At 37.3% G+C, this 18,534-nt stretch overlaps 3 protein-coding genes across 3 annotated transcripts in view; all 3 read right to left on the bottom strand.

Annotated features, from left to right (window-relative positions):
• LOC110459390 (SWI/SNF-related matrix-associated actin-dependent regulator of chromatin subfamily B member 1-like) overlaps positions 1-7,362 on the bottom strand; it is an 11,724-nt gene extending 4,362 nt beyond the window's left edge. Inside the window, exons 1-7 of the mRNA XM_021511617.1 lie at positions 7,258-7,362; positions 4,297-4,402; positions 3,489-3,615; positions 2,929-3,063; positions 2,211-2,338; positions 1,318-1,484; positions 4-99 (exon numbers count right to left, since the gene is read on the bottom strand). Of these exons, the coding sequence (XP_021367292.1) occupies positions 4-99; positions 1,318-1,484; positions 2,211-2,338; positions 2,929-3,063; positions 3,489-3,615; positions 4,297-4,402; positions 7,258-7,347 (849 nt within the window). The 5' untranslated portion in view covers positions 7,348-7,362. The remainder of the gene's footprint in view (positions 1-3; positions 100-1,317; positions 1,485-2,210; positions 2,339-2,928; positions 3,064-3,488; positions 3,616-4,296; positions 4,403-7,257) is intronic.
• Positions 7,363-14,610: 7,248 nt separating this feature from the next.
• LOC110459389 lies at positions 14,611-15,132 on the bottom strand. The gene has a single exon (XM_021511616.1). The coding sequence runs from the start codon at positions 15,130-15,132 to the stop codon at positions 14,611-14,613; it is 522 nt and encodes a 173-aa protein (XP_021367291.1).
• A 66-nt stretch (positions 15,133-15,198) lies between these two features.
• Positions 15,199-16,299, bottom strand: LOC110459388. The gene has a single exon (XM_021511615.1). It carries the CDS (start codon positions 16,297-16,299, stop codon positions 15,199-15,201), a length of 1,101 nt encoding a protein of 366 aa, XP_021367290.1.
• Positions 16,300-18,534: the final 2,235 nt, after the last annotated feature.

The following is an 18,534-nucleotide window of genomic DNA, read 5'->3' as shown; positions in this document are numbered from 1 at the left end:
CACATGTATGTTTAGCTGAAATAGACACCATAACATATACACCACATGTATGTTTAGCTGAAATAGACACCATAACATATACCCCACATGTATGTTTAGCTGAAATAGACACCGTTACATATACCTCACATGTATGTTTAGCTGAAATAGACACCATAACATATACCTCACATGTATGTTTAGCTGAAATAGACACCATTACATATACCCCACATGTATGTTCAGCTGAAATAGACACCATTACATATATACAGTGGATTCCACTTAATATCACATGTCTGCTAATGTCACATACCAGTTAATATCACATGTCTGCTAATATCACATACCAGTTAATATCAAGTTTTCATAAAGCTCTTCTTTTTCTCCCTACATATTATATGTATTAATTATAAATAAAAACAACATTTATATAGCACCCTATATAATTTGTAAAATTACACTAAAGCGCTTTACAAAATATGGATAATAGTATATTAAAGTTATAATTGTGAAACAAACAAAAAATAAAAAATAAATGCCGTAATTTACTCCCGAATGTTTCAAAATTTGGCATGAAAGGGGATGTTTATTAGGATAATGAAATGTAAAATATGATAGAAAAAGTTATGTATTTTTACCCATTGTTATCACTGAAAAGACATTATGTTATTAAACAATCCAGTGTGGCTGAGTTTTAGAAATCAAATGTTTCAACCACTTAAAAGGAAGTCCAGCCATGATCAACAGGCCTACAATTGTAAATTTCTGCTGGCACTAAATATATAAATCACTGACCAGGCCTGGTCAAGTCTGGGAGGGGGAGGGGTATACACAATTTAATTTTCTCCCAAAATAGGGGTAACGGCGCTAATTATGGTAAATATACAGTATGTGGTTAAGACATTCTTCTTGTCTAGTTTATACTGAAAGCATACATATTTAGAACTAATATCTATTTTCCCTTCTTAAACTTTAACTTTTGTGCTAACCTTAATTTCTATATATTATTTTCTGTTGGATATATTGTGGGTGGGCTTATTCAGCATTGTGCTTGCAAGTCAAATTGAACAATGTGCTAAACTTTGAGAGAGCTACATGTACATTAAATATTTTTACAGTATATTGCTGAAATCTTAAAATAATTAAAGTCTAATGAATCATTTATTAATAATTAACAAGAAAGTATAGTCATATTATAATCTTAAAAAACGTGGGATTTATTCCAATAAAATGAGTAAAAAAAACTTTCTTGTAAACCTGGGATTTTTACTTAATTGACAAAAAAAACCACTGCCTCAGCATCATCATTGCTATGACAGCTTCAGCAAAATGTACCTTTAGTATAACACGTTGATCAGCCTGTTGGTCTAACAGATTGTCTGTGGGGAAGGCTTCAATCTGCTGACGAATCGCCTGAGACACGGCCGGTACAAAGTTTATAGGGTTCAGGTCAAGGTCGTCACACATGATCTCTGCAAACTGCTCAGGGGTGATCAGCGACTCTGAAAAAGAAAACGACGTAAATGAGACAGATGTTAATTTCTAATCTACCAACCCGAACAGGGATGGTTATGTCACCATTGTCTATTCTACATCTCTCAGGTCTACTCGACTTGAATTTCAGCAAAGACAGCGTCCTCAACATTCCAAGGGTTATGCTCATTTACATTCTCTGCACCCTTGTGATGGTGCGGTCCATATTGCACCCTAAGCATTTAAAAAAAAAAGAATAACAATCTAACATCAACGGAGAGGTATTAAAGCATCATTTTCTAAATTAATTTTGAATTTATACTTCCTATATTTAAATTATTGACTTTTAGACATTTGTTTTTTTTCACATTTTTTCTTTTTAAAATAACAACCTGTGGAACTATCTAGTAATATTTCTTTCTAGTTAACAATTTTTTACTCAAATAATTTCTTAAACTGCTCTCTGTTTCTTTTTATTTAACATACAATATTGAAATATAACAATTATTTGATGCAGATATTAAATAATTTCACAATGGCTTGCCCTGAGATAAACAACATCAATACAAATCTTTTTAAAACTCTGTTTAGAAGTCTCAACAAAAGTTGCCCTCTGATGCCAGGAGTCAACCTCAGGCCTATTCCAGGGTTTAACAAAACTGTCAAACACTCTTGACCTCTCAACCAATCAGGGCACGTTAAATCCAGTAAAGTTTGGGAAGGACCACAGCTTTTTACGTCACCAAATTGATTACCAGTTTTGTTCCAGGTGAAGCAGTCTCTGAGTTTCTGTCCCTCGTATTCCATGTCCAGTCGAATTGGCACCAGTTGTTCGGGCAGACTGGCGTTTTCGTGGCTTGGTGGAGAGTCTGTGTCATCAAAACTGCAACAGAAAAAAAGCCAATATTAATCTCTGTGACATGTGATATGGAATTGTGAATCGATGAAATAAAGAAATAAGAAATAGAGTCCATTCTGAGCAAAAGGATTTAGGTTGCTTTGGGAATAGATGAAAAATTCAAGGCCTAAAATACTTCAGAGATAATTCAGTCTTAATATTACTTATATTCAGTCTTAATATTATATACATATCACATCCGTGGAAGAAAATATGAAACTTAGTAAGAGGTAGGGAAATCAAAAACTGCATTAATGCATTATAACTGGCAGCGTCTTTTTTCTTTCATTCTGAAGATAGACAATATTTTGAAATTCTGAATCCATGGAGAGAAAAAAAGAAAGTAAGATGAGATTTGAGGTAAAACAGTTCTGAATTATATGGGTGTTTTTTTTACATATATGTATTTAACATCATTTATCTCCCCCCCCCCACAAAAACCAACAACATTTCTTTGGATTTACTATCAAGACTGAAAAACAAATTTAAAATGAAACATCACTGTGCATATATGCAGTACCCATGGTATTATTAATACAGTAGATCCAGGTTGTTGTTTTCCTCGAGTGTCTTACCAAAGAGGGAATGTGCGGACTTTGGATTTGCCGAGGCGGTTCCTGTTGATGGAGGTCGAGCATGGCACAGCGTCGAGGTGATGAGAACTACTAGGCACAGTCGTCACCCAGGTGTTCCTCTTCGCCTTCGCGTCCCTGTGAATGACAGGTTAGTTCAAACATGTAAATTTATTTATGTTGTAAATTCACCTAGGATGTCCCTTTTCACATTTCAGATATTCTGCTAGGCCTTTCTTTTATTAGGTTTTCCTATATTATTTGAGGAAAGGAAATTAAATCCTGTTTTCTTTATAGGTTTTTAAGAGCTATAAAGGGGAGATGTTGGAATTTTGAAAAAAAAGACCGAAATTGGGAATGGGGACGGTACAAAACCCTGTGACTAGCGTGAAATTTGTGTGCGCTATCAGGCAGGATCATAAATTGGCTTAAATCTCACCTATCTTGGTATTTGTGAGAGGCTTTACCTCTAGAATATTACCTGCATGTCGACAAAGCATAAATCTAACAGGCCCCAACCTACTATACAAGGGAGGTATGAACAATAAAGGGGAGATAATCACCTTGAATAAGAGGTATCACTGCTGATGGACACGGCTTTGTATTGGTCATCGTTGCCCTCTAGGATGTTGTCAACCTCCACAGCCTTCAGCAAGGTGATGTTGGTGGCTAGGGCGGGGGCACCAGTACCTAAGGAGACAAACAAAAAATGGAATTAAGTCAAAATAAACAATATGTACTGTAGAATTCATGTTTCATACAGTTTTTGTGTCATTCTTATTTTTCAAATATTTTTTCAACTTACACTGTAATGAAGCAATCTCAAGTTCAATTAATTTCTTATATAAAGAATTTTCAAAATTAGTGTTCTTACAAAAGCCATATATTATACTTAAGAAGTCTTTTGATTTCATATTACATTTTACAACCCCGAAGTCGTCGTATGCATGGAATATTCAGAGAAAGTGTTTTTTCTCCTGCTCACGCAACTCCAACAACCCAGGTGGACTATAAAATGGTCTGCGGTGGATGATGCGGTATCTGTGCTGTAGCATTCAAGTGAGGTGGCACTATAAATGATACTCCTGGAAGTACGGTCCCACTACAAACGGAACACAATACATCTCCAGCACACACACATGCATACACACATAGGGAGATATTAGCCAGATGGCATAGGACTAGTAGTAAGTGCCTGATAAGGCAGCTCCTGAAAATTCCTCAAAAATTGTATTGATTATTAAATGTATATGCTAATTGTATTGATGGTTTATTATCTATGTACTGTAAAGCGCTTTAGAGTGGCTTATTCTACGTAGATAGGGCGCTATATCAAATGTTGTATATTATTATTGCTACACAAATACTTACCTAAAGTTGCAACTCTTTTCCGTTCTTCGACAGTGAGTAGGCGTCGCCACATAGACGGATACTTCTTATACAGTGAACCCCTGAACATACGCAGGTAATTACCAACCTGAAAAACAAAAAGAAATGGGCATAATAAAAAAATACTGCACTTACAAAAATAAAGTTAAAATTATACTGAATCACTCTATTAGAAACTTTGCAGGGCTTTGAAGATTTCCACAAGCTTAAGTCAATTAATATGTCTTAGATGGTTAACTAGTGTTTGGAATTGCCTAAAAAAATCACGAATCATTTACATGTTCAAGTTCAAAACGTATTTGCCTAGGTATTAAGCTCCTTATCCTTTTTTTCTGGTCAAAGCATCCCATACCCTGACTATATGTTACCAATAGCAATTTACTTGAAAAAGTGTCTGTTAATTACGGACATTTTCGGGAATGTTTTTCATTTTCCTATATTATAAAGTACATTTATAAAATTTAACATAGTGAAAAGTAAAGGATACTCAACACCACAAGAACATGTTGTGGATCTTTACTTTTCGTCTACTGTTATGGCCCATATTGAAGCCATCATCAGACTGAATTAAATTCTCGCGGGATTGAGTATCCTTTTATTTTTTTATTAGTGAGAGAAGTTCTAGTGAATCCACTCACAAATCCGCCCAAGAGTGCTTCTGCTATTTTCTTCATAAGGATTGTTGGATCACCATATTTATTTGTTTATAATATTTGGTCAAATATAATTTCACGTAAATGGATGAAATATCGCCCTGTATACAATAAGGCAGTGTTCTACCCAGAATGTTTTGAAAGAAGCATGGTATTTCAATATTTCTGTTATAGCAGCACTCTATGTAAAATCAAAGCAGCAGGGTAACTTTATATGAATATATAGCAGAGAAGATCTAGGATAGCAGCATGGCAAGAAATTATAAGAGCATATATGGTGCCATGCTGCAAAAACAGCCTGGAGAGAACACTGTTGTCAGGGACGTATAATAATCAGGAACGTATAATAATTGAATTGGAAACTTGCCATTCTTTTAGTAAATCTATAATAAGTTGTGCATGAATTAACTCCCTTGATTCAGATTGAGGAAAGGCAGTAAGCTACCACTTGTGAAGGTTTCGTGAAAATTGATGTGAAAACAAACCAACTACTGATCGTGATCATGAGTATATTATTAATTACGACATTTTTTGTTGATATTGCATCACGTTAACATAACCTGCGGGAAAGCCAGAAAAAATGACATGTCACATTGACATTTATGTGAAATACTGATACTGGTCAATTGCATTAACTACCATGCATGCGCAAATGTTGTTTCTTAAAATGTGTACCGAGCACACATCTGCAGATCTAGACAATAAGGGTAGCCCGATAGTCTGAGACTAGCACAATCTCCAGCTTGGACAAGTGGTTCCTAAAACCGCTAGCCTGAGTGATTTGTCAAAATTTGATATTGTTGAATGTTTGGTAAGTTGAATTAATCTGCACAAGGACTAACAAAATTTGGAAACTACTACCCCAATTGACTAGTGGTATTCAAAATTAATTTCTAGCCTTGCACATCCTATGGCGATGACTGTTTCTCTATTTTGGGTGATCCTGATCATTTTTTAAAACAATAGATTTTATTCTTATATATGCTTCGTGTATGAATGTTGATCCTGACTCGTCTTTAATCAATATGGTAATTGTTTAGGGGTCAACAAGACAGGTTAGTAGGGGTGACATCACTTTCAGTGAAGTGACAAACCATCTACCTGCAAAACTGATGACAACATTAGAACTCGGTTTTAAAAAAATGTTTTTTATGGTATGAAATCTTCTTTTCAAAAAATGTATCGGTGCATTTGCGAAGATATAGATATTACCTTTCCAACAATGTATCATGGATATAAAAGACATGCGCCAGTAAACAAGAAAACCTTAATTTTAGCATTTTCCCCCAAAATAGACCATTTGGAAGACGTTCTGACTATCTGCTCCCTAGTACCACATGGGTTCGTTACAAATGTCTGAAATACACATATAAACAGGTCGGGGGAAAACCACTAACTTGCGTATAATACGCTAATAGGGGTATGGATTTTTTACTTAAAATAGCCAAAATAACTTTAATCTAAACCTTTTCAAATTGTTTGTCCAAGTCGCATTTATTCAGTCATGAAACATAAAACAAATGCAAAATTAAATTTTATTTGCATGTGGGAAAGTACCATAATTAGATGCAATACTTCTGGTAAAGTTACATCAAGTTTCTAAGTAGCCAACACTTTCAGTAAACATCTTTTAGCAAAATATTATTAACCTTGTCGTAAATTGATGCGATTTTTAATAATATCGTGCAAAAGTTACTGTTAAAGCGATTTGGGTTATTTTTAGTAACTAATCCATACTCCAACTGGCGTATAATAGGCGACTTTGCGTATTATACGCAAGTTGGTGGTTTCCCAAACCTGATACATATGCTATACTGATATGGGTGCTGTGACCCATATCAGTATAGCATGTGTATTTCAGAAATTTGTAACGAACCCCTGTGCTAGTACCGAAGCATACCAGCATTTCAAACACCTGTGACCGAAGCGAACGAACAGACAAAAACGTCTGTACCCCGCACAATCCTACACGCGTTATGATCAGTAAGTTATATTTATTTATAAACAAATTCGAATTGTGGGCATGCCCATTTTTAAACATTTGATGGATTTCTCATGGTTACTTATAAGGGAGATATTAAAGGCAATGTTACTGTTAGGAAGTATATTACAGAAAGAAATTGACCTATACAATTTCATTGGTAGACTTATCAACAAAGTCTGGCTTTCACAACATCAAAATAAACACACACAACCGACAACAGAGCCATTATTTTTGTGTCCCGAGACTAAATGTTTTCCCTGTAAAACAAGAACCCATGCAACTGACAAAACATCGCATTATGCTTACTTCAGACCCAACATAATAATATTCTCCTCCTTCTTCGATCTGGAATTTGTTCGGCATATCGCCGAAAGTCTTTGTTCCAACCATCGCCATCTTTGCCGGTGCTGTAAGGGGAAGTAACTCTTGATCAGGGTGAGACTAATGACCGAATTCCGCTACTGTCGATATGGAGCGAAATCAACGTCAAATTTGTTGCATCCGTGTTAATTTATTACATTTTATGTATGGATTGATACATTTAATATCTATAAAAATCGGCTGAATGTTTTTATTTAATGTAAAGATATTCTATTTCCACAAACGATGTCTTTAAATTTTTAGATACAACCCAATATAGTTACATAAATGATGTGGATATAATCAGAGACGTATATATTACACTGTAATATATACGTCTCTGATATAATGAAATCAAAAGAAAAAAACTGATATTCAAACTACAGAACTTATTTTCCATTGTGAACTAGTTTATTTTTTTATAAAATGTCAATTTCTTAATAAAGATAATACAATATCATTTGTTTACCTGGCACTGATGCAGTATGACATACATTATATCAGTGCAATTTAGATATTCCAAGACAAAAGTTTCAGTTTCAACTTGCTGAAGTTCAAAACATACTCTTGAAGCGGTTCGTGGTCGTCTAAATAAAGCTTCAAAGAAGCTCAATTTCGGTAAAAATATGCACTTTTGATTATTGAAAGATACACCATGATTTCTTTTACAAGCGCTTTTTATAAGATAATAGGATTAAGAGAACTACATGTATATATATAAACATTTGTATTTAGCCTACAATCAGACTTGTCTGAGAAAACCAAATTTAAGTACGTTATTGTCTTCTAAATGTCCAGATTATATTGAAGACTTGTCTAATTAGTAGTGATTAGAACCGAGGAGGATGGACCTGTAATCGGTCAAGTGTAATCTACTTCTATGCTATCTATACTATATGTATATTCTAATGGATTTGTGTGTTAACCTTTCACCACTGTAGACCATAATAGACTCATCCAGATCAATGTATGGTAGAGTCTACTAAAGTTACCTAGGGGTGAAAGGGTTAATATTGGGTCAGAGTGACAATCCATTAATCTGAAGTTCTAGGTTCGAATCCCGGTCTAGCCCCGCATGTTGTTCTTTCACTCAGAACACTGCCTGTTGTTGATTACATGTTGTGTATTGTATCTTTATTAATTTTTCATAAGTACCACAATATATAGTTTTCTTTTCAGGAATAAGTTATCCTAACTTTCTACAGGAAATCTGTTTCTAATGCGTAGTAACTTTACAAATTTTGACTTTGGTACGGAGATATATTTTCTTTTCAATATCAGTGTTTCTAAGCATGAGGGTGTCCACAAATACACGAATGACTGTCTACAAGATGATTTACCCGGGTCAGCGTTTAATGTGAAACATTTATATCTAGGTCTTGTTATAAGGATGCCAAGTTTACGAGATCATATAATGTATAGTATTGCCATACTGAAGAAACAACATATTCATATTATCTTTTCAGTGATTCATAAGAAGGGTACTTTTATGTTATCTTCCATCCTCGATACTCTAGGGGGTTACGCTCACATCACGCTCTCTCACCCCTGGAATATATGTCAGGCACACAGATAGCTGTTTGATTGGTCTCAAGTAAAAAAAAAACCACTTGACCAATCGCTAGACTGATGCCTGTCCTTACATGAATATTACAAAGGAGAGGCACCCGACTTCAAAGTCTGTCATTTTTTACCGTTACGTGACCGCGAAATTCTTCTTATGTTCATCAAAGGATCAAGCAAGTCTTCTCGGCTCGTCAACAAGGTGGCGTACTCTGAGCCTTCAATTTTGCTAGGACATATAGACCAGTCAGCCTACGACAAAAAAGGGCTCAACCCATACATAATTCCAACAAAGTTTATTTTGTGTTTTTCTTGCACTTATTTATACAGAAGATAACATATCAAAAGTCTAGAAAAATCTAAATAGGGCAAAGTCTTGAAAATTACGTCTTACTTAACACTATGCCCCACTTTTTGTGCCATTTCATTGTCCATGTTCATAAACATTTTGTATACGACAGAGTTACGTTTAAGACATGATGAGTTGTTATAGTAGTATTTATGGAAAGCTTAGACCTATATTGTTATTTTGAATGTAAGTTTAAGATGTTTTACCAATTATAAATCTTGTTAAAATGACACAAAACACCCATACCCCCTAAAATTTACCCCAAAAAATGAAAAATATTTCGATATTTTCTCAATAATTTCAAATATGTACATTGCACACATGTTTTTTGTTGCAACAACAACGGGTTAATCATATGTACTAATCTAATAAAAGACATGGACAATCGATGTCTTACAAATTAGGTTTGGTTATTTTCAATGCAAATATTTTCAGACAGGGTAAATTTTGAATTTCCATAGAGATCGCCCCGGTTGTCTGATATCTGTTAACATAATGTAGTGTTATATATCATTTTTGGAAAAGCTATCCATCTATCAACGTCTTATATGTGTTTTATGTGTTTTATTATTGCAAGTGTCTTCATGGTATGATCGACTTATAGAAAACCTGACGACCATTTGCCACAACATGTTGCTCATTCCTAAACATATACATCTGCATCGCTTTGACGAGTGGGACAACTAAAACGTTATGTTGTTACGGTATTATTAGAAAACGTCATCCAGCATACATGTATTAGTCTGTTCGTAGTTCACAAAGTTTATGACACGACACATTATCTACTAGCTCAGACGAGTTTGTTATCACGATTCGTCTTTCAAGTCACTTTCCACAATAAGGATTTGGCCGTTCGAACAACTGACACCCTTGCATTCACCACAACATGGGGTACATTCCAATCCATGCTTTCTACAGCTGCATCGCTTTGAGTCGCAGTTTGTTTTACAATTGCACCGGATAACTTTTAAAAGCAGTTCCGGTGCTGGTGGTAGGTGGGTCCTCATAGGAAGCAGTCTATCATTGGCGATATACCATCCCCATTCACACGGTGACAAATGCTCGGCTGGTCGTATCCACTGCTGTACCTGCAGATAGATTCGTTTGCTGTGATTAGCAGCAGCAGCAGTTGTCGGTGGCAATGTATGCACCTGTACACAAGTTGTGCTCAACATGACTTTGTTGGAGAATTTCTTGTACCGAAGTGTGTCCAGTCCGTCGGTGTGCTCGCCGTTGTATAGTGCTACAATTACTTTTTCCCCTGCTGCTACAACGTCCTCGTGCGACGCCTTCCTACAAAACACACCAGCCAGTTCTTGGAAGTAAGAGTCACCTTGCACCTTTTTCAATGGGGCTCCTTTTCCGATGCCAAAGATTCGAGACGTGGTGTCACATCCTGTAATGGCATGTACAAATGGCATGAGGGCACACGTGCTGGGTCCAAGGATTTTCTTCGTTTTGTTGATGTCCCATATCTTCATTTTCTTAGTTCCTGATTGTACAGATTGGAAGAAAATGTCATTGGCGTCCAGATCAGAATGGAACAGCAACAACACAAGAAGATCCGTGTCCTCACCTATCAACACTGTAGCGATGTCACGGGCGCTCTCCACAGCTGTTTGCACGATTAATACATCGGCATCGCCTATCGCGTGAACTGTCCGGCATCCACTAAGTTCTAGTTTTTCGCTCAACATGTTTAGGAAGTTTTGTTTGTTTTCGGCATTGGCAAGGAAGAGTTCTTTCTTTGACCTGAAAGGCATGTTCTCTGTAAAGGCGACCTTTGCACCAATGGCTCCTCCTGTTCGTCGTACGTGGGTTATGCAAGGGGTGCAGAGAGCGAAAGTGAGCGTAACCCCTGGAGTATGGAGGATGGGTATCGCCAATTATGTTCCAAAGTTTAATAGCACAGAGGGAAGGACATGCCAACTTATGCAAGTCTATAATAGAGTGACTAATGGGCGGCATTTTTTCAATGTATTGATTTTTTTTTCAATAAACGTACACTTTTGCTAAATGTAACGGAAAATACGTAATACAGTTTATTGCTTACCTCACATTGTAATTTGATCTATTCTCTACATAAGGGGGAATAGACCTGTTTGATAGGATAGATACCAGTTGCTATATATTGTTGATCGAAAAAAAGGACACTTTACTTGTGAGTCTCCGAGCTAGAGTCTACCGTCCTGTTTCTGAGTATAGGGCTAGCATATGGGAGTAAACCGGTCGATATAAATATGTTTCTAAGCGGACTGGATGGATTTTTTACAGCAGTGAAAAGTAGTAAAATTAACCTACTAAAGAATTTTCAAATTGTACTGATTAATGGTAGGTCTATAACTACTGGAGTCGTGAGTGTCACCAGTTAAAGGGCTCCGCGTTGGAGATGCTGATGCCCTACAATAATAACGGTGTCCGTCTGTCCTTCCGTCTGTATGTCTTCTATCTAGCTGTCCATCAGCACTTTCATTTTCGGAGATTATTTCAGAATACAAAAGATATATATCTTTTTGGAAATTTGACATGACACACATAACACACTGTGTTATGTAGATGTGCAAAATGATTAAGAAAGTTTCTAAGACTATATAAAATACTAAAATGAGGAGAGAGGGAATCCTCGAAATTCTAGGGCTACGCTTACCATCGTACATATCATGACAAAATCGAATGGACTGTGTTAGCTATTTGATTGACCGATCGCTAGGCTAATTTTATCGTTACACAGCCGCGCGATTCTTTTGCTGTACACCAAAGGTTCAAATAAGGCTGCTTGTATAATCTATACGATAGTGCGAACAGATCGAGTTTGCGAGTTTTTCATGATATATTCAGGGGGTACAAAGAAGGTAGGACAACGTGAGCCCTGAAATTCGAAGAAGGGAGTGCGGTCGGGTACTTGGCGGCCCGGGCCCTTGCTGACCTGCCTTTGTAGAGATGTGAAAAACCTTTTCGGAAATGTAGCCACATAGAGTAAAATCAATTAACGGGTTATTTACAGACTCTGACATGAATTTCACTAGCCGATGTCTTATTTTGTCATTTTCCGCCGCTTTGCCAGTTGGCAGCGATTTCAAAATATCTTCAATTTCCGAATTTGTAAAAGCCATTCCTCTAGGTTGGAATGCTAGATATTGATACAAAGCAGTAATTCAGCATATGACATTATTTGCTATCATGTTATTCAATGAAATGAGACTTGGATATCGTTTAAAGATTTTTGTTTTGCCTGTCCACCTAACACTTACAACCAAAGTGGAGAATAAAATGTCCCCTGGTGGTAACTACAGTGTCTGTGCTGGGCATTGTTATATATGAAAAGTAGGTCAAAAACGATTGACATGATTTAGTTAAGTACGTTAAACTTCGCCATCCCAATCGATACTCAACTACAAAATTAGTCCTTTGTAAATGACAGAGTAAATGAGATATGTCCCGGACAGGCCTACCATATTTATCAAGTATTAGTCATTGGGCGTTAACTATGTCCTGGACAGGCCTACCATATTTATCAAGTATTAGTCACTGGGCGTTAACTATGTCCCGGACTGGCCTACCGTATTTATCAAGTATTAGTCATTGGGCGTTAACAATGTCCCGGACTGGCCTACCATATTTATCAAGTATTAGTCATTGGGCGTTAACTATGTCCCGGACTGGCCTACCGTATTGATCAAGTATTAGTCATTGGGCGTTAACTATGTCCCGGACAGGCCTATCATATTTATCAAGTATTAGTCATTGGGCGTTAACTATGTCCCGGACTGGCCTACCGTATTTATCAAGTATTAGTCACTTGGCGTTAACTATGGTCCGGACTGGCCTAACATATTTATCAAGTATTAGTCATTGGGCTTTAACTATGTCCCGGACTGGCCTTTCGTATTGATCAAGTATTAGGCACTGGGCGTTAACTATGTCCCGGCCAGGCCTACCATATTTATCGAGTATTAGTCATTGGGCGTTAACAATGTCCCGGACTGGCCTTCCGTATTTATCAAGTATTATTCATTGTGCGTTAACTATGTCCCGGTCTGTCCTACCGTATTTATCAAGTATAAGTCATTCGGCGTTAACTATGTCCCGGACTGGCATACCATATTTATCAAGTATAAGTCATTGGACGTTAACTATGTCCCAAACTGGCCTACCATATTTATCAGGTATTAGTCATTGGGCGTTCACTATGTCCCGGGCTGGCCTACCGTATTTATCAAGTATGAGTCACTTGGCGTTAACTATGGTCCGGACTGGCCTACCGTATTGATCAAGTATTAGTCATTGGGAATTAACTATGTCCCGGACAGTCCTACCGTATTTATCAAGTCTTAGTCACTTGGCGTTAACTATGGCCCGGACTGGCCTACCATATTTATCACGTATTAGTCACTGGGCGTTAACTATGTCCCGAAGTGGCCTACCGTATTGATCAAGTATTAGTCACTGGGCGTTAACTATGTCCCGAAGTGGCCTACCGTATTGATTAAGTATTAGTCATTGGGCGTTAACTATGTCCCGGACTGGCCTACCATATTTATCAAGGATTAGTCATTGGGCGTTAACTATGTCCCGAAGTGGCCTACCGTATTTATCAAGTATTAGTCATTGGGCGTTAACAATGTCCCGAAGTGGCCCACCGTATTGATCAAGTATTAGTCATTGGGCGTTAACTATGTCCCGGACTGACCTACCATATTTATTAAGTATTAGTCATTGGGCGTTAACTATGTCCCGGACTGGCCTACCATATTTATCAAGTATTAGTCACTGGGCGTTAACTATGTCCCGGACTGGCCTTCCGTATTTTCCAAGCATTAGACTATTGGCATAATCTCTACAATGATAGTCAATGACTTTGTTTTGACATTTTAACATCTTCTTCCAACGAACCATGAAACCTTGGGTTAGAATTTATAGCATAACGCATGCTGACATAAAGGGTTTTCATGCTTGTTGAAATAACGACCTTGACCCTTATTTGAAATGAGAAAATTCAATAACACACCACATTTTGCAAGACAGCACAATTTATTTTCATATATGTTTAAGCTAAAACAGACATTGACTACTGAATATTGAGAATATGGTCTCGAGGGAAAAGTCAAATAATGTCTAAAATTGATAAAAAAAAATCCCCAATTATCTTCAATACTATTATCAAACATTATTTGTTATTCCAAATATTATTTGTTTATGATTTGATGAGATGGTTATTTTATTTCATTATCCTTTTATTTTTTTTAGTTCGTTATTAGATTTTAACGATTTTCAATAATTTTGATATATAATGTCTGTTGGATTGATTCACTCTGTAGGTCCATGATATATGTCCGGGGTTGAAGTCATCTTTGTATTATTCTAACATGCAGTTTCAGTTGTCATGGTTACAAGATAATGCATTGTTGTTTGTCCAGCGCACTGATGTACTGTATTAGTTTGACATTGTTAGCCTCAAACACTGTCCACAAGACATCCTCCCTGTCTACACCAACAGCCCTTGGCATGTTGTTGTCTGTGTGTATGACCCTGAGGAACTCACCATGACCACTGATGAGTAGGACACTGTTGTTGTTACAGTCCCCCATGACTAAGTTACCCACACTGTCATACACCACACCCCAGGGGGTAAATCGTTTACTTCCTGACTGTGATGTTGGCTGATATGTATGTGGGACTTCACCATCATATACAAATAGTTCTTTGAAATCTGCGTCCATGACAACAACACGTGGTTTCCCTTCACCACCATCATGCAGACTACTCCCATCAGCCACTGCGACATTGTGAGTGACAGGACACTCTGAGACCCCGTATGGTCTACACATTACAGACTTCCCTGTACCTGCAGCCGATGTAGTAAATACCAATGTACCTTTTGTGATGAATTTTGAGATTTGTTTGGCCATCCCTACAATAACATGGTTACTAGCTGTTATACAAATACACTGTGGTAACTCTCTGGTGCTGAATCGTTATACTAGTCGTCCCGACACGAGCTCAGTGATGTTGTTTTTCCTGTCACAGACCCACAGTGTGGTGGTTGTTGGTGACAGACTTATGTCTCTGATCACATCATCGTGTTTAACCTCCTGTATTGCTTCGCCCTTCCTGTTCAATAGAGTTAAGATGCTACCATCACTAGTCCACACCTGTCCTTCAGTGGTGGGACATACAGAAGATATAATACATGAAGGCGTCCACTCCCCTAACACATTGGTCTGATGCAACAGACTGGTCACGTCCTTTCTTCTTGTGGACTTATGTTGTGTAGGTGATATCCTAACCTTTCGTTCTGACTGCTGTTGTGTAGAGTATGTCTTTCTTATGTGTTCTGACCTCTCTTGTGTAGGGGATGAGCCTTGTACAGCAGCTGATCCAACTGACAGGTCATGATCTAGCGAGGCTTGACCCCGACCTTGATATGAGGTGTTTACCTCTCCCAAAGCTTGTTTCAGGTCACCCTGCGGATTTTGGTTTGGAGTGAAACTAGTAGTACCTAGGGTAGGTTTTACGGGGAGAGTGACTGAATATTGAATAGCACATACTGTGTCGTAGATTTGCATGTCAGAGCCACGCTGAAGTGCTATCTTACATTCCTTTACTTGTTGTTTTAGCTGAGTACTGTACATTTCCAGGTCCTGTTTGTAGGTTTGAAGTAGCTTGGCGTTATCCTCCTCCATTTGCTGATAGAGAGACAGAGTCCGAGCTGTTAACTGGTCAAGATCTCCTTTTAGTTTAATTGTTTGTGTCCGCAACTCGATTGAAAGTTTTTCAAAGATGCTGACATTGTCCTTTATTTGTGTGTCAGTAGAGGTGATGTGTTGGTTAATTTGTTCAAGGTCAACAGTTTCGGTTTTGTCTATGAAGTTTTGAATGTCTTCTTTCTTTTGAGAAGTAATTTCAATAAGGTCGCACACTGTATGACTCCTATGGACAGTAGACAGGCACTTCGTACAAGCTGGTTCTTTGCATTTTTCGCAGTAAATGTCAAATTGTCTGTCCTTGTGATGAATACATGTAGTTTGACCTGTGGCACGGAAAGGAATCTGTCCTTTGAATTCGGACGTGGCCATTTTGATAGAAAGATGAAAAAGCGTTGAAGATTCTAAAGTTTGTTGTATAACCTATCTTTTGTGAAATTTTTGAAAACAACCACTATTGAAAGTTTCACACAGGAAGGATACAAATGACAGTTCACGTAATCCTGTGTATTAATTTATTCCTGCTGTTGGCAGCATTAGTTCCATATTTCTTGTGTTGATGATTATGTCGTAGAATTGAAAAAATATTTGACAATGAAGTAGTCACTCACCTTGTTCTCAATGTCAGATTGTCCACAACACATTGAACAACAATACAAAGGTCCATCAAAGCAGTATATTTATGCAACAACGTTAAGCACGAGTTTTATGTCAATTCTAAAAAATCACTTCAGTAGGTCTGCATTCTGTCTGCTGTTTTAGATCACTTAAGTATACGACCTGAAAATGGGCGTTTAACGATAAGCCGATAGATGATGTAGTTATATACCTTGCCAAACAGTAGATAAGTTTATCATGGTTTTGTTAACGAGTTTATGCGCAAGTCCAGTGAGAGTTCACGTGCGATACGTGGACTCAGGACAGTGACGACATATACAAGTGGTATTGTCTGCCTAAACGATACGGACTTCACCACCCATCTGCCGCTTGTACGAAGTACACATGCGTTTGTGTCTTTTTTTATTCTGCAATTACATAATCTCTTATAAATGAGCTCACAATAGCCGTTCTTCAATAGTTTAAAGCTAAATCTAGGTAAAGGCCGAGAGAAATGTAAAGTTCAGAACTCGGAGGAAGTGTCCGTAATTTCGATTTATTTGTGTATACATACATGAATTTGAGCGTCCTCGTACATGTACTACTAGGCAAATGGATTGGCATTAATGAATTTGAGTTTATATGACAACTGATGTTTGTATGTGTGATGCTATCTACAGGGTCAGAGATAAGGGTTCATCGTGTACTGGATATTTATACATCAGTATACTACGTGTTATGACGTCACTACTGTGTGATGTTGTTCTTTATCAAACTGGGACAATATACAGGACAGATATGTCATGTAGTGCGCTTTTCGTAAAGTTTATGACAAGTTTGGGTACACTCCTGTATTTCCTGGACAGGGCTATTGGTCGTACTTTCATGTTCCAACAATGAAGTTGAGCATTCGTAAATGTTTGTCTTTCCTTCCACCATTTGACATTTGCGTTTAGCTCCGTGGCATTTATACTAGTTGTCCAACAGTTGCCTATATGTGGGTTTGTCTTGAGGAGTGACTATACCAGTGTATCAAATGTAGGTAATTCATTGTTAGGGATTTGAGCTAGTTTCATCACTATGATGATGCATGTCAAATAGCAATCAGCTATTTTTCAAAGAACAGTGACATATATTCATTATAACCCCCACCGCAAATGGGAGGTGGGTATATGGTAATGCAGTCCGTCCGAGGTGTTGTCTGGAACATATCCCCACATGATTATACATTGGAATATCAAATCTGATATGCTGGTACGTCTTAAAAAGGCGGAGTGTAATGTAAAGATATAAGCCACTGTGAAAGAAACGATTAAATCCCCCCCCCCCCCCTAGGTTTAGAACCCATTGATCATTTATATATTTGCAATTTGACCAGTATTGGACCATATCTCTTGGACAAAAATCTGAATTTGATGTTATTTGCCACACAATATCGAGATTTAACCTTTTTGAAATCGTCTGTCAGGGCCTCTCAGGTTATAAGAAATGGTGATAAAAGTAAGTTTCAATTTTCAAAACTCATCTCAGGTTAAGCAAATGTTCTATACGAACATTTTACATATTTAGCAGTACCCAGGGAAGGTTCTACAGCACGTATGGCAGGAAAATGAATCTCACAATCTATGTCGTAGATTTGTTTGTCAGGGCCACACTGAAGGACTATCTAGCATTCCTGTACTTGTCTTTTTAGCTGAGTACTGAACGTTTCATTTTCCTGTTTTAATGTTTGTTGAAGCTCGTTTTTCCCCCTTCCATTTGTTGATAAAGATATTTAGTCTTGGCTGTGAGTTGGTCAACATCGTGTTTTAATTTCTTTGTCTGTGTCTTCAACTAATAAAACTATAAAAGATTGGAAGGAGTATTTTCTATTTAATCGGTACTTATATTGAATAAAACAGTCAAAAGGAATTTTTTTATCATTTGTAAAGGAAACCTGAATTGTTCGCTAAATCCTGTGTAATAACTATATCCTTTTGTTGGCAGCATTGGTTCCACATCTCCTGTGTT

This window comes from Mizuhopecten yessoensis, unplaced genomic scaffold (assembly GCF_002113885.1).
Source record: "Mizuhopecten yessoensis strain PY_sf001 unplaced genomic scaffold, ASM211388v2 scaffold10059, whole genome shotgun sequence".
NCBI classification, from domain to species: domain Eukaryota; kingdom Metazoa; phylum Mollusca; class Bivalvia; order Pectinida; family Pectinidae; genus Mizuhopecten; species Mizuhopecten yessoensis.
This window is presented reverse-complemented; position numbering and strand designations above follow the sequence as displayed.

Bases quoted from the DNA above. Each gene is read 5' to 3' on its own strand.
- LOC110459389 (XM_021511616.1), bottom strand. From the start codon at position 15,132: ATGGCCAAACAAATCTCAAAATTCATCACAAAAGGTACATTGGTATTT.
- LOC110459388 (XM_021511615.1), bottom strand. From the start codon at position 16,299: ATGGCCACGTCCGAATTCAAAGGACAGATTCCTTTCCGTGCCACAGGT.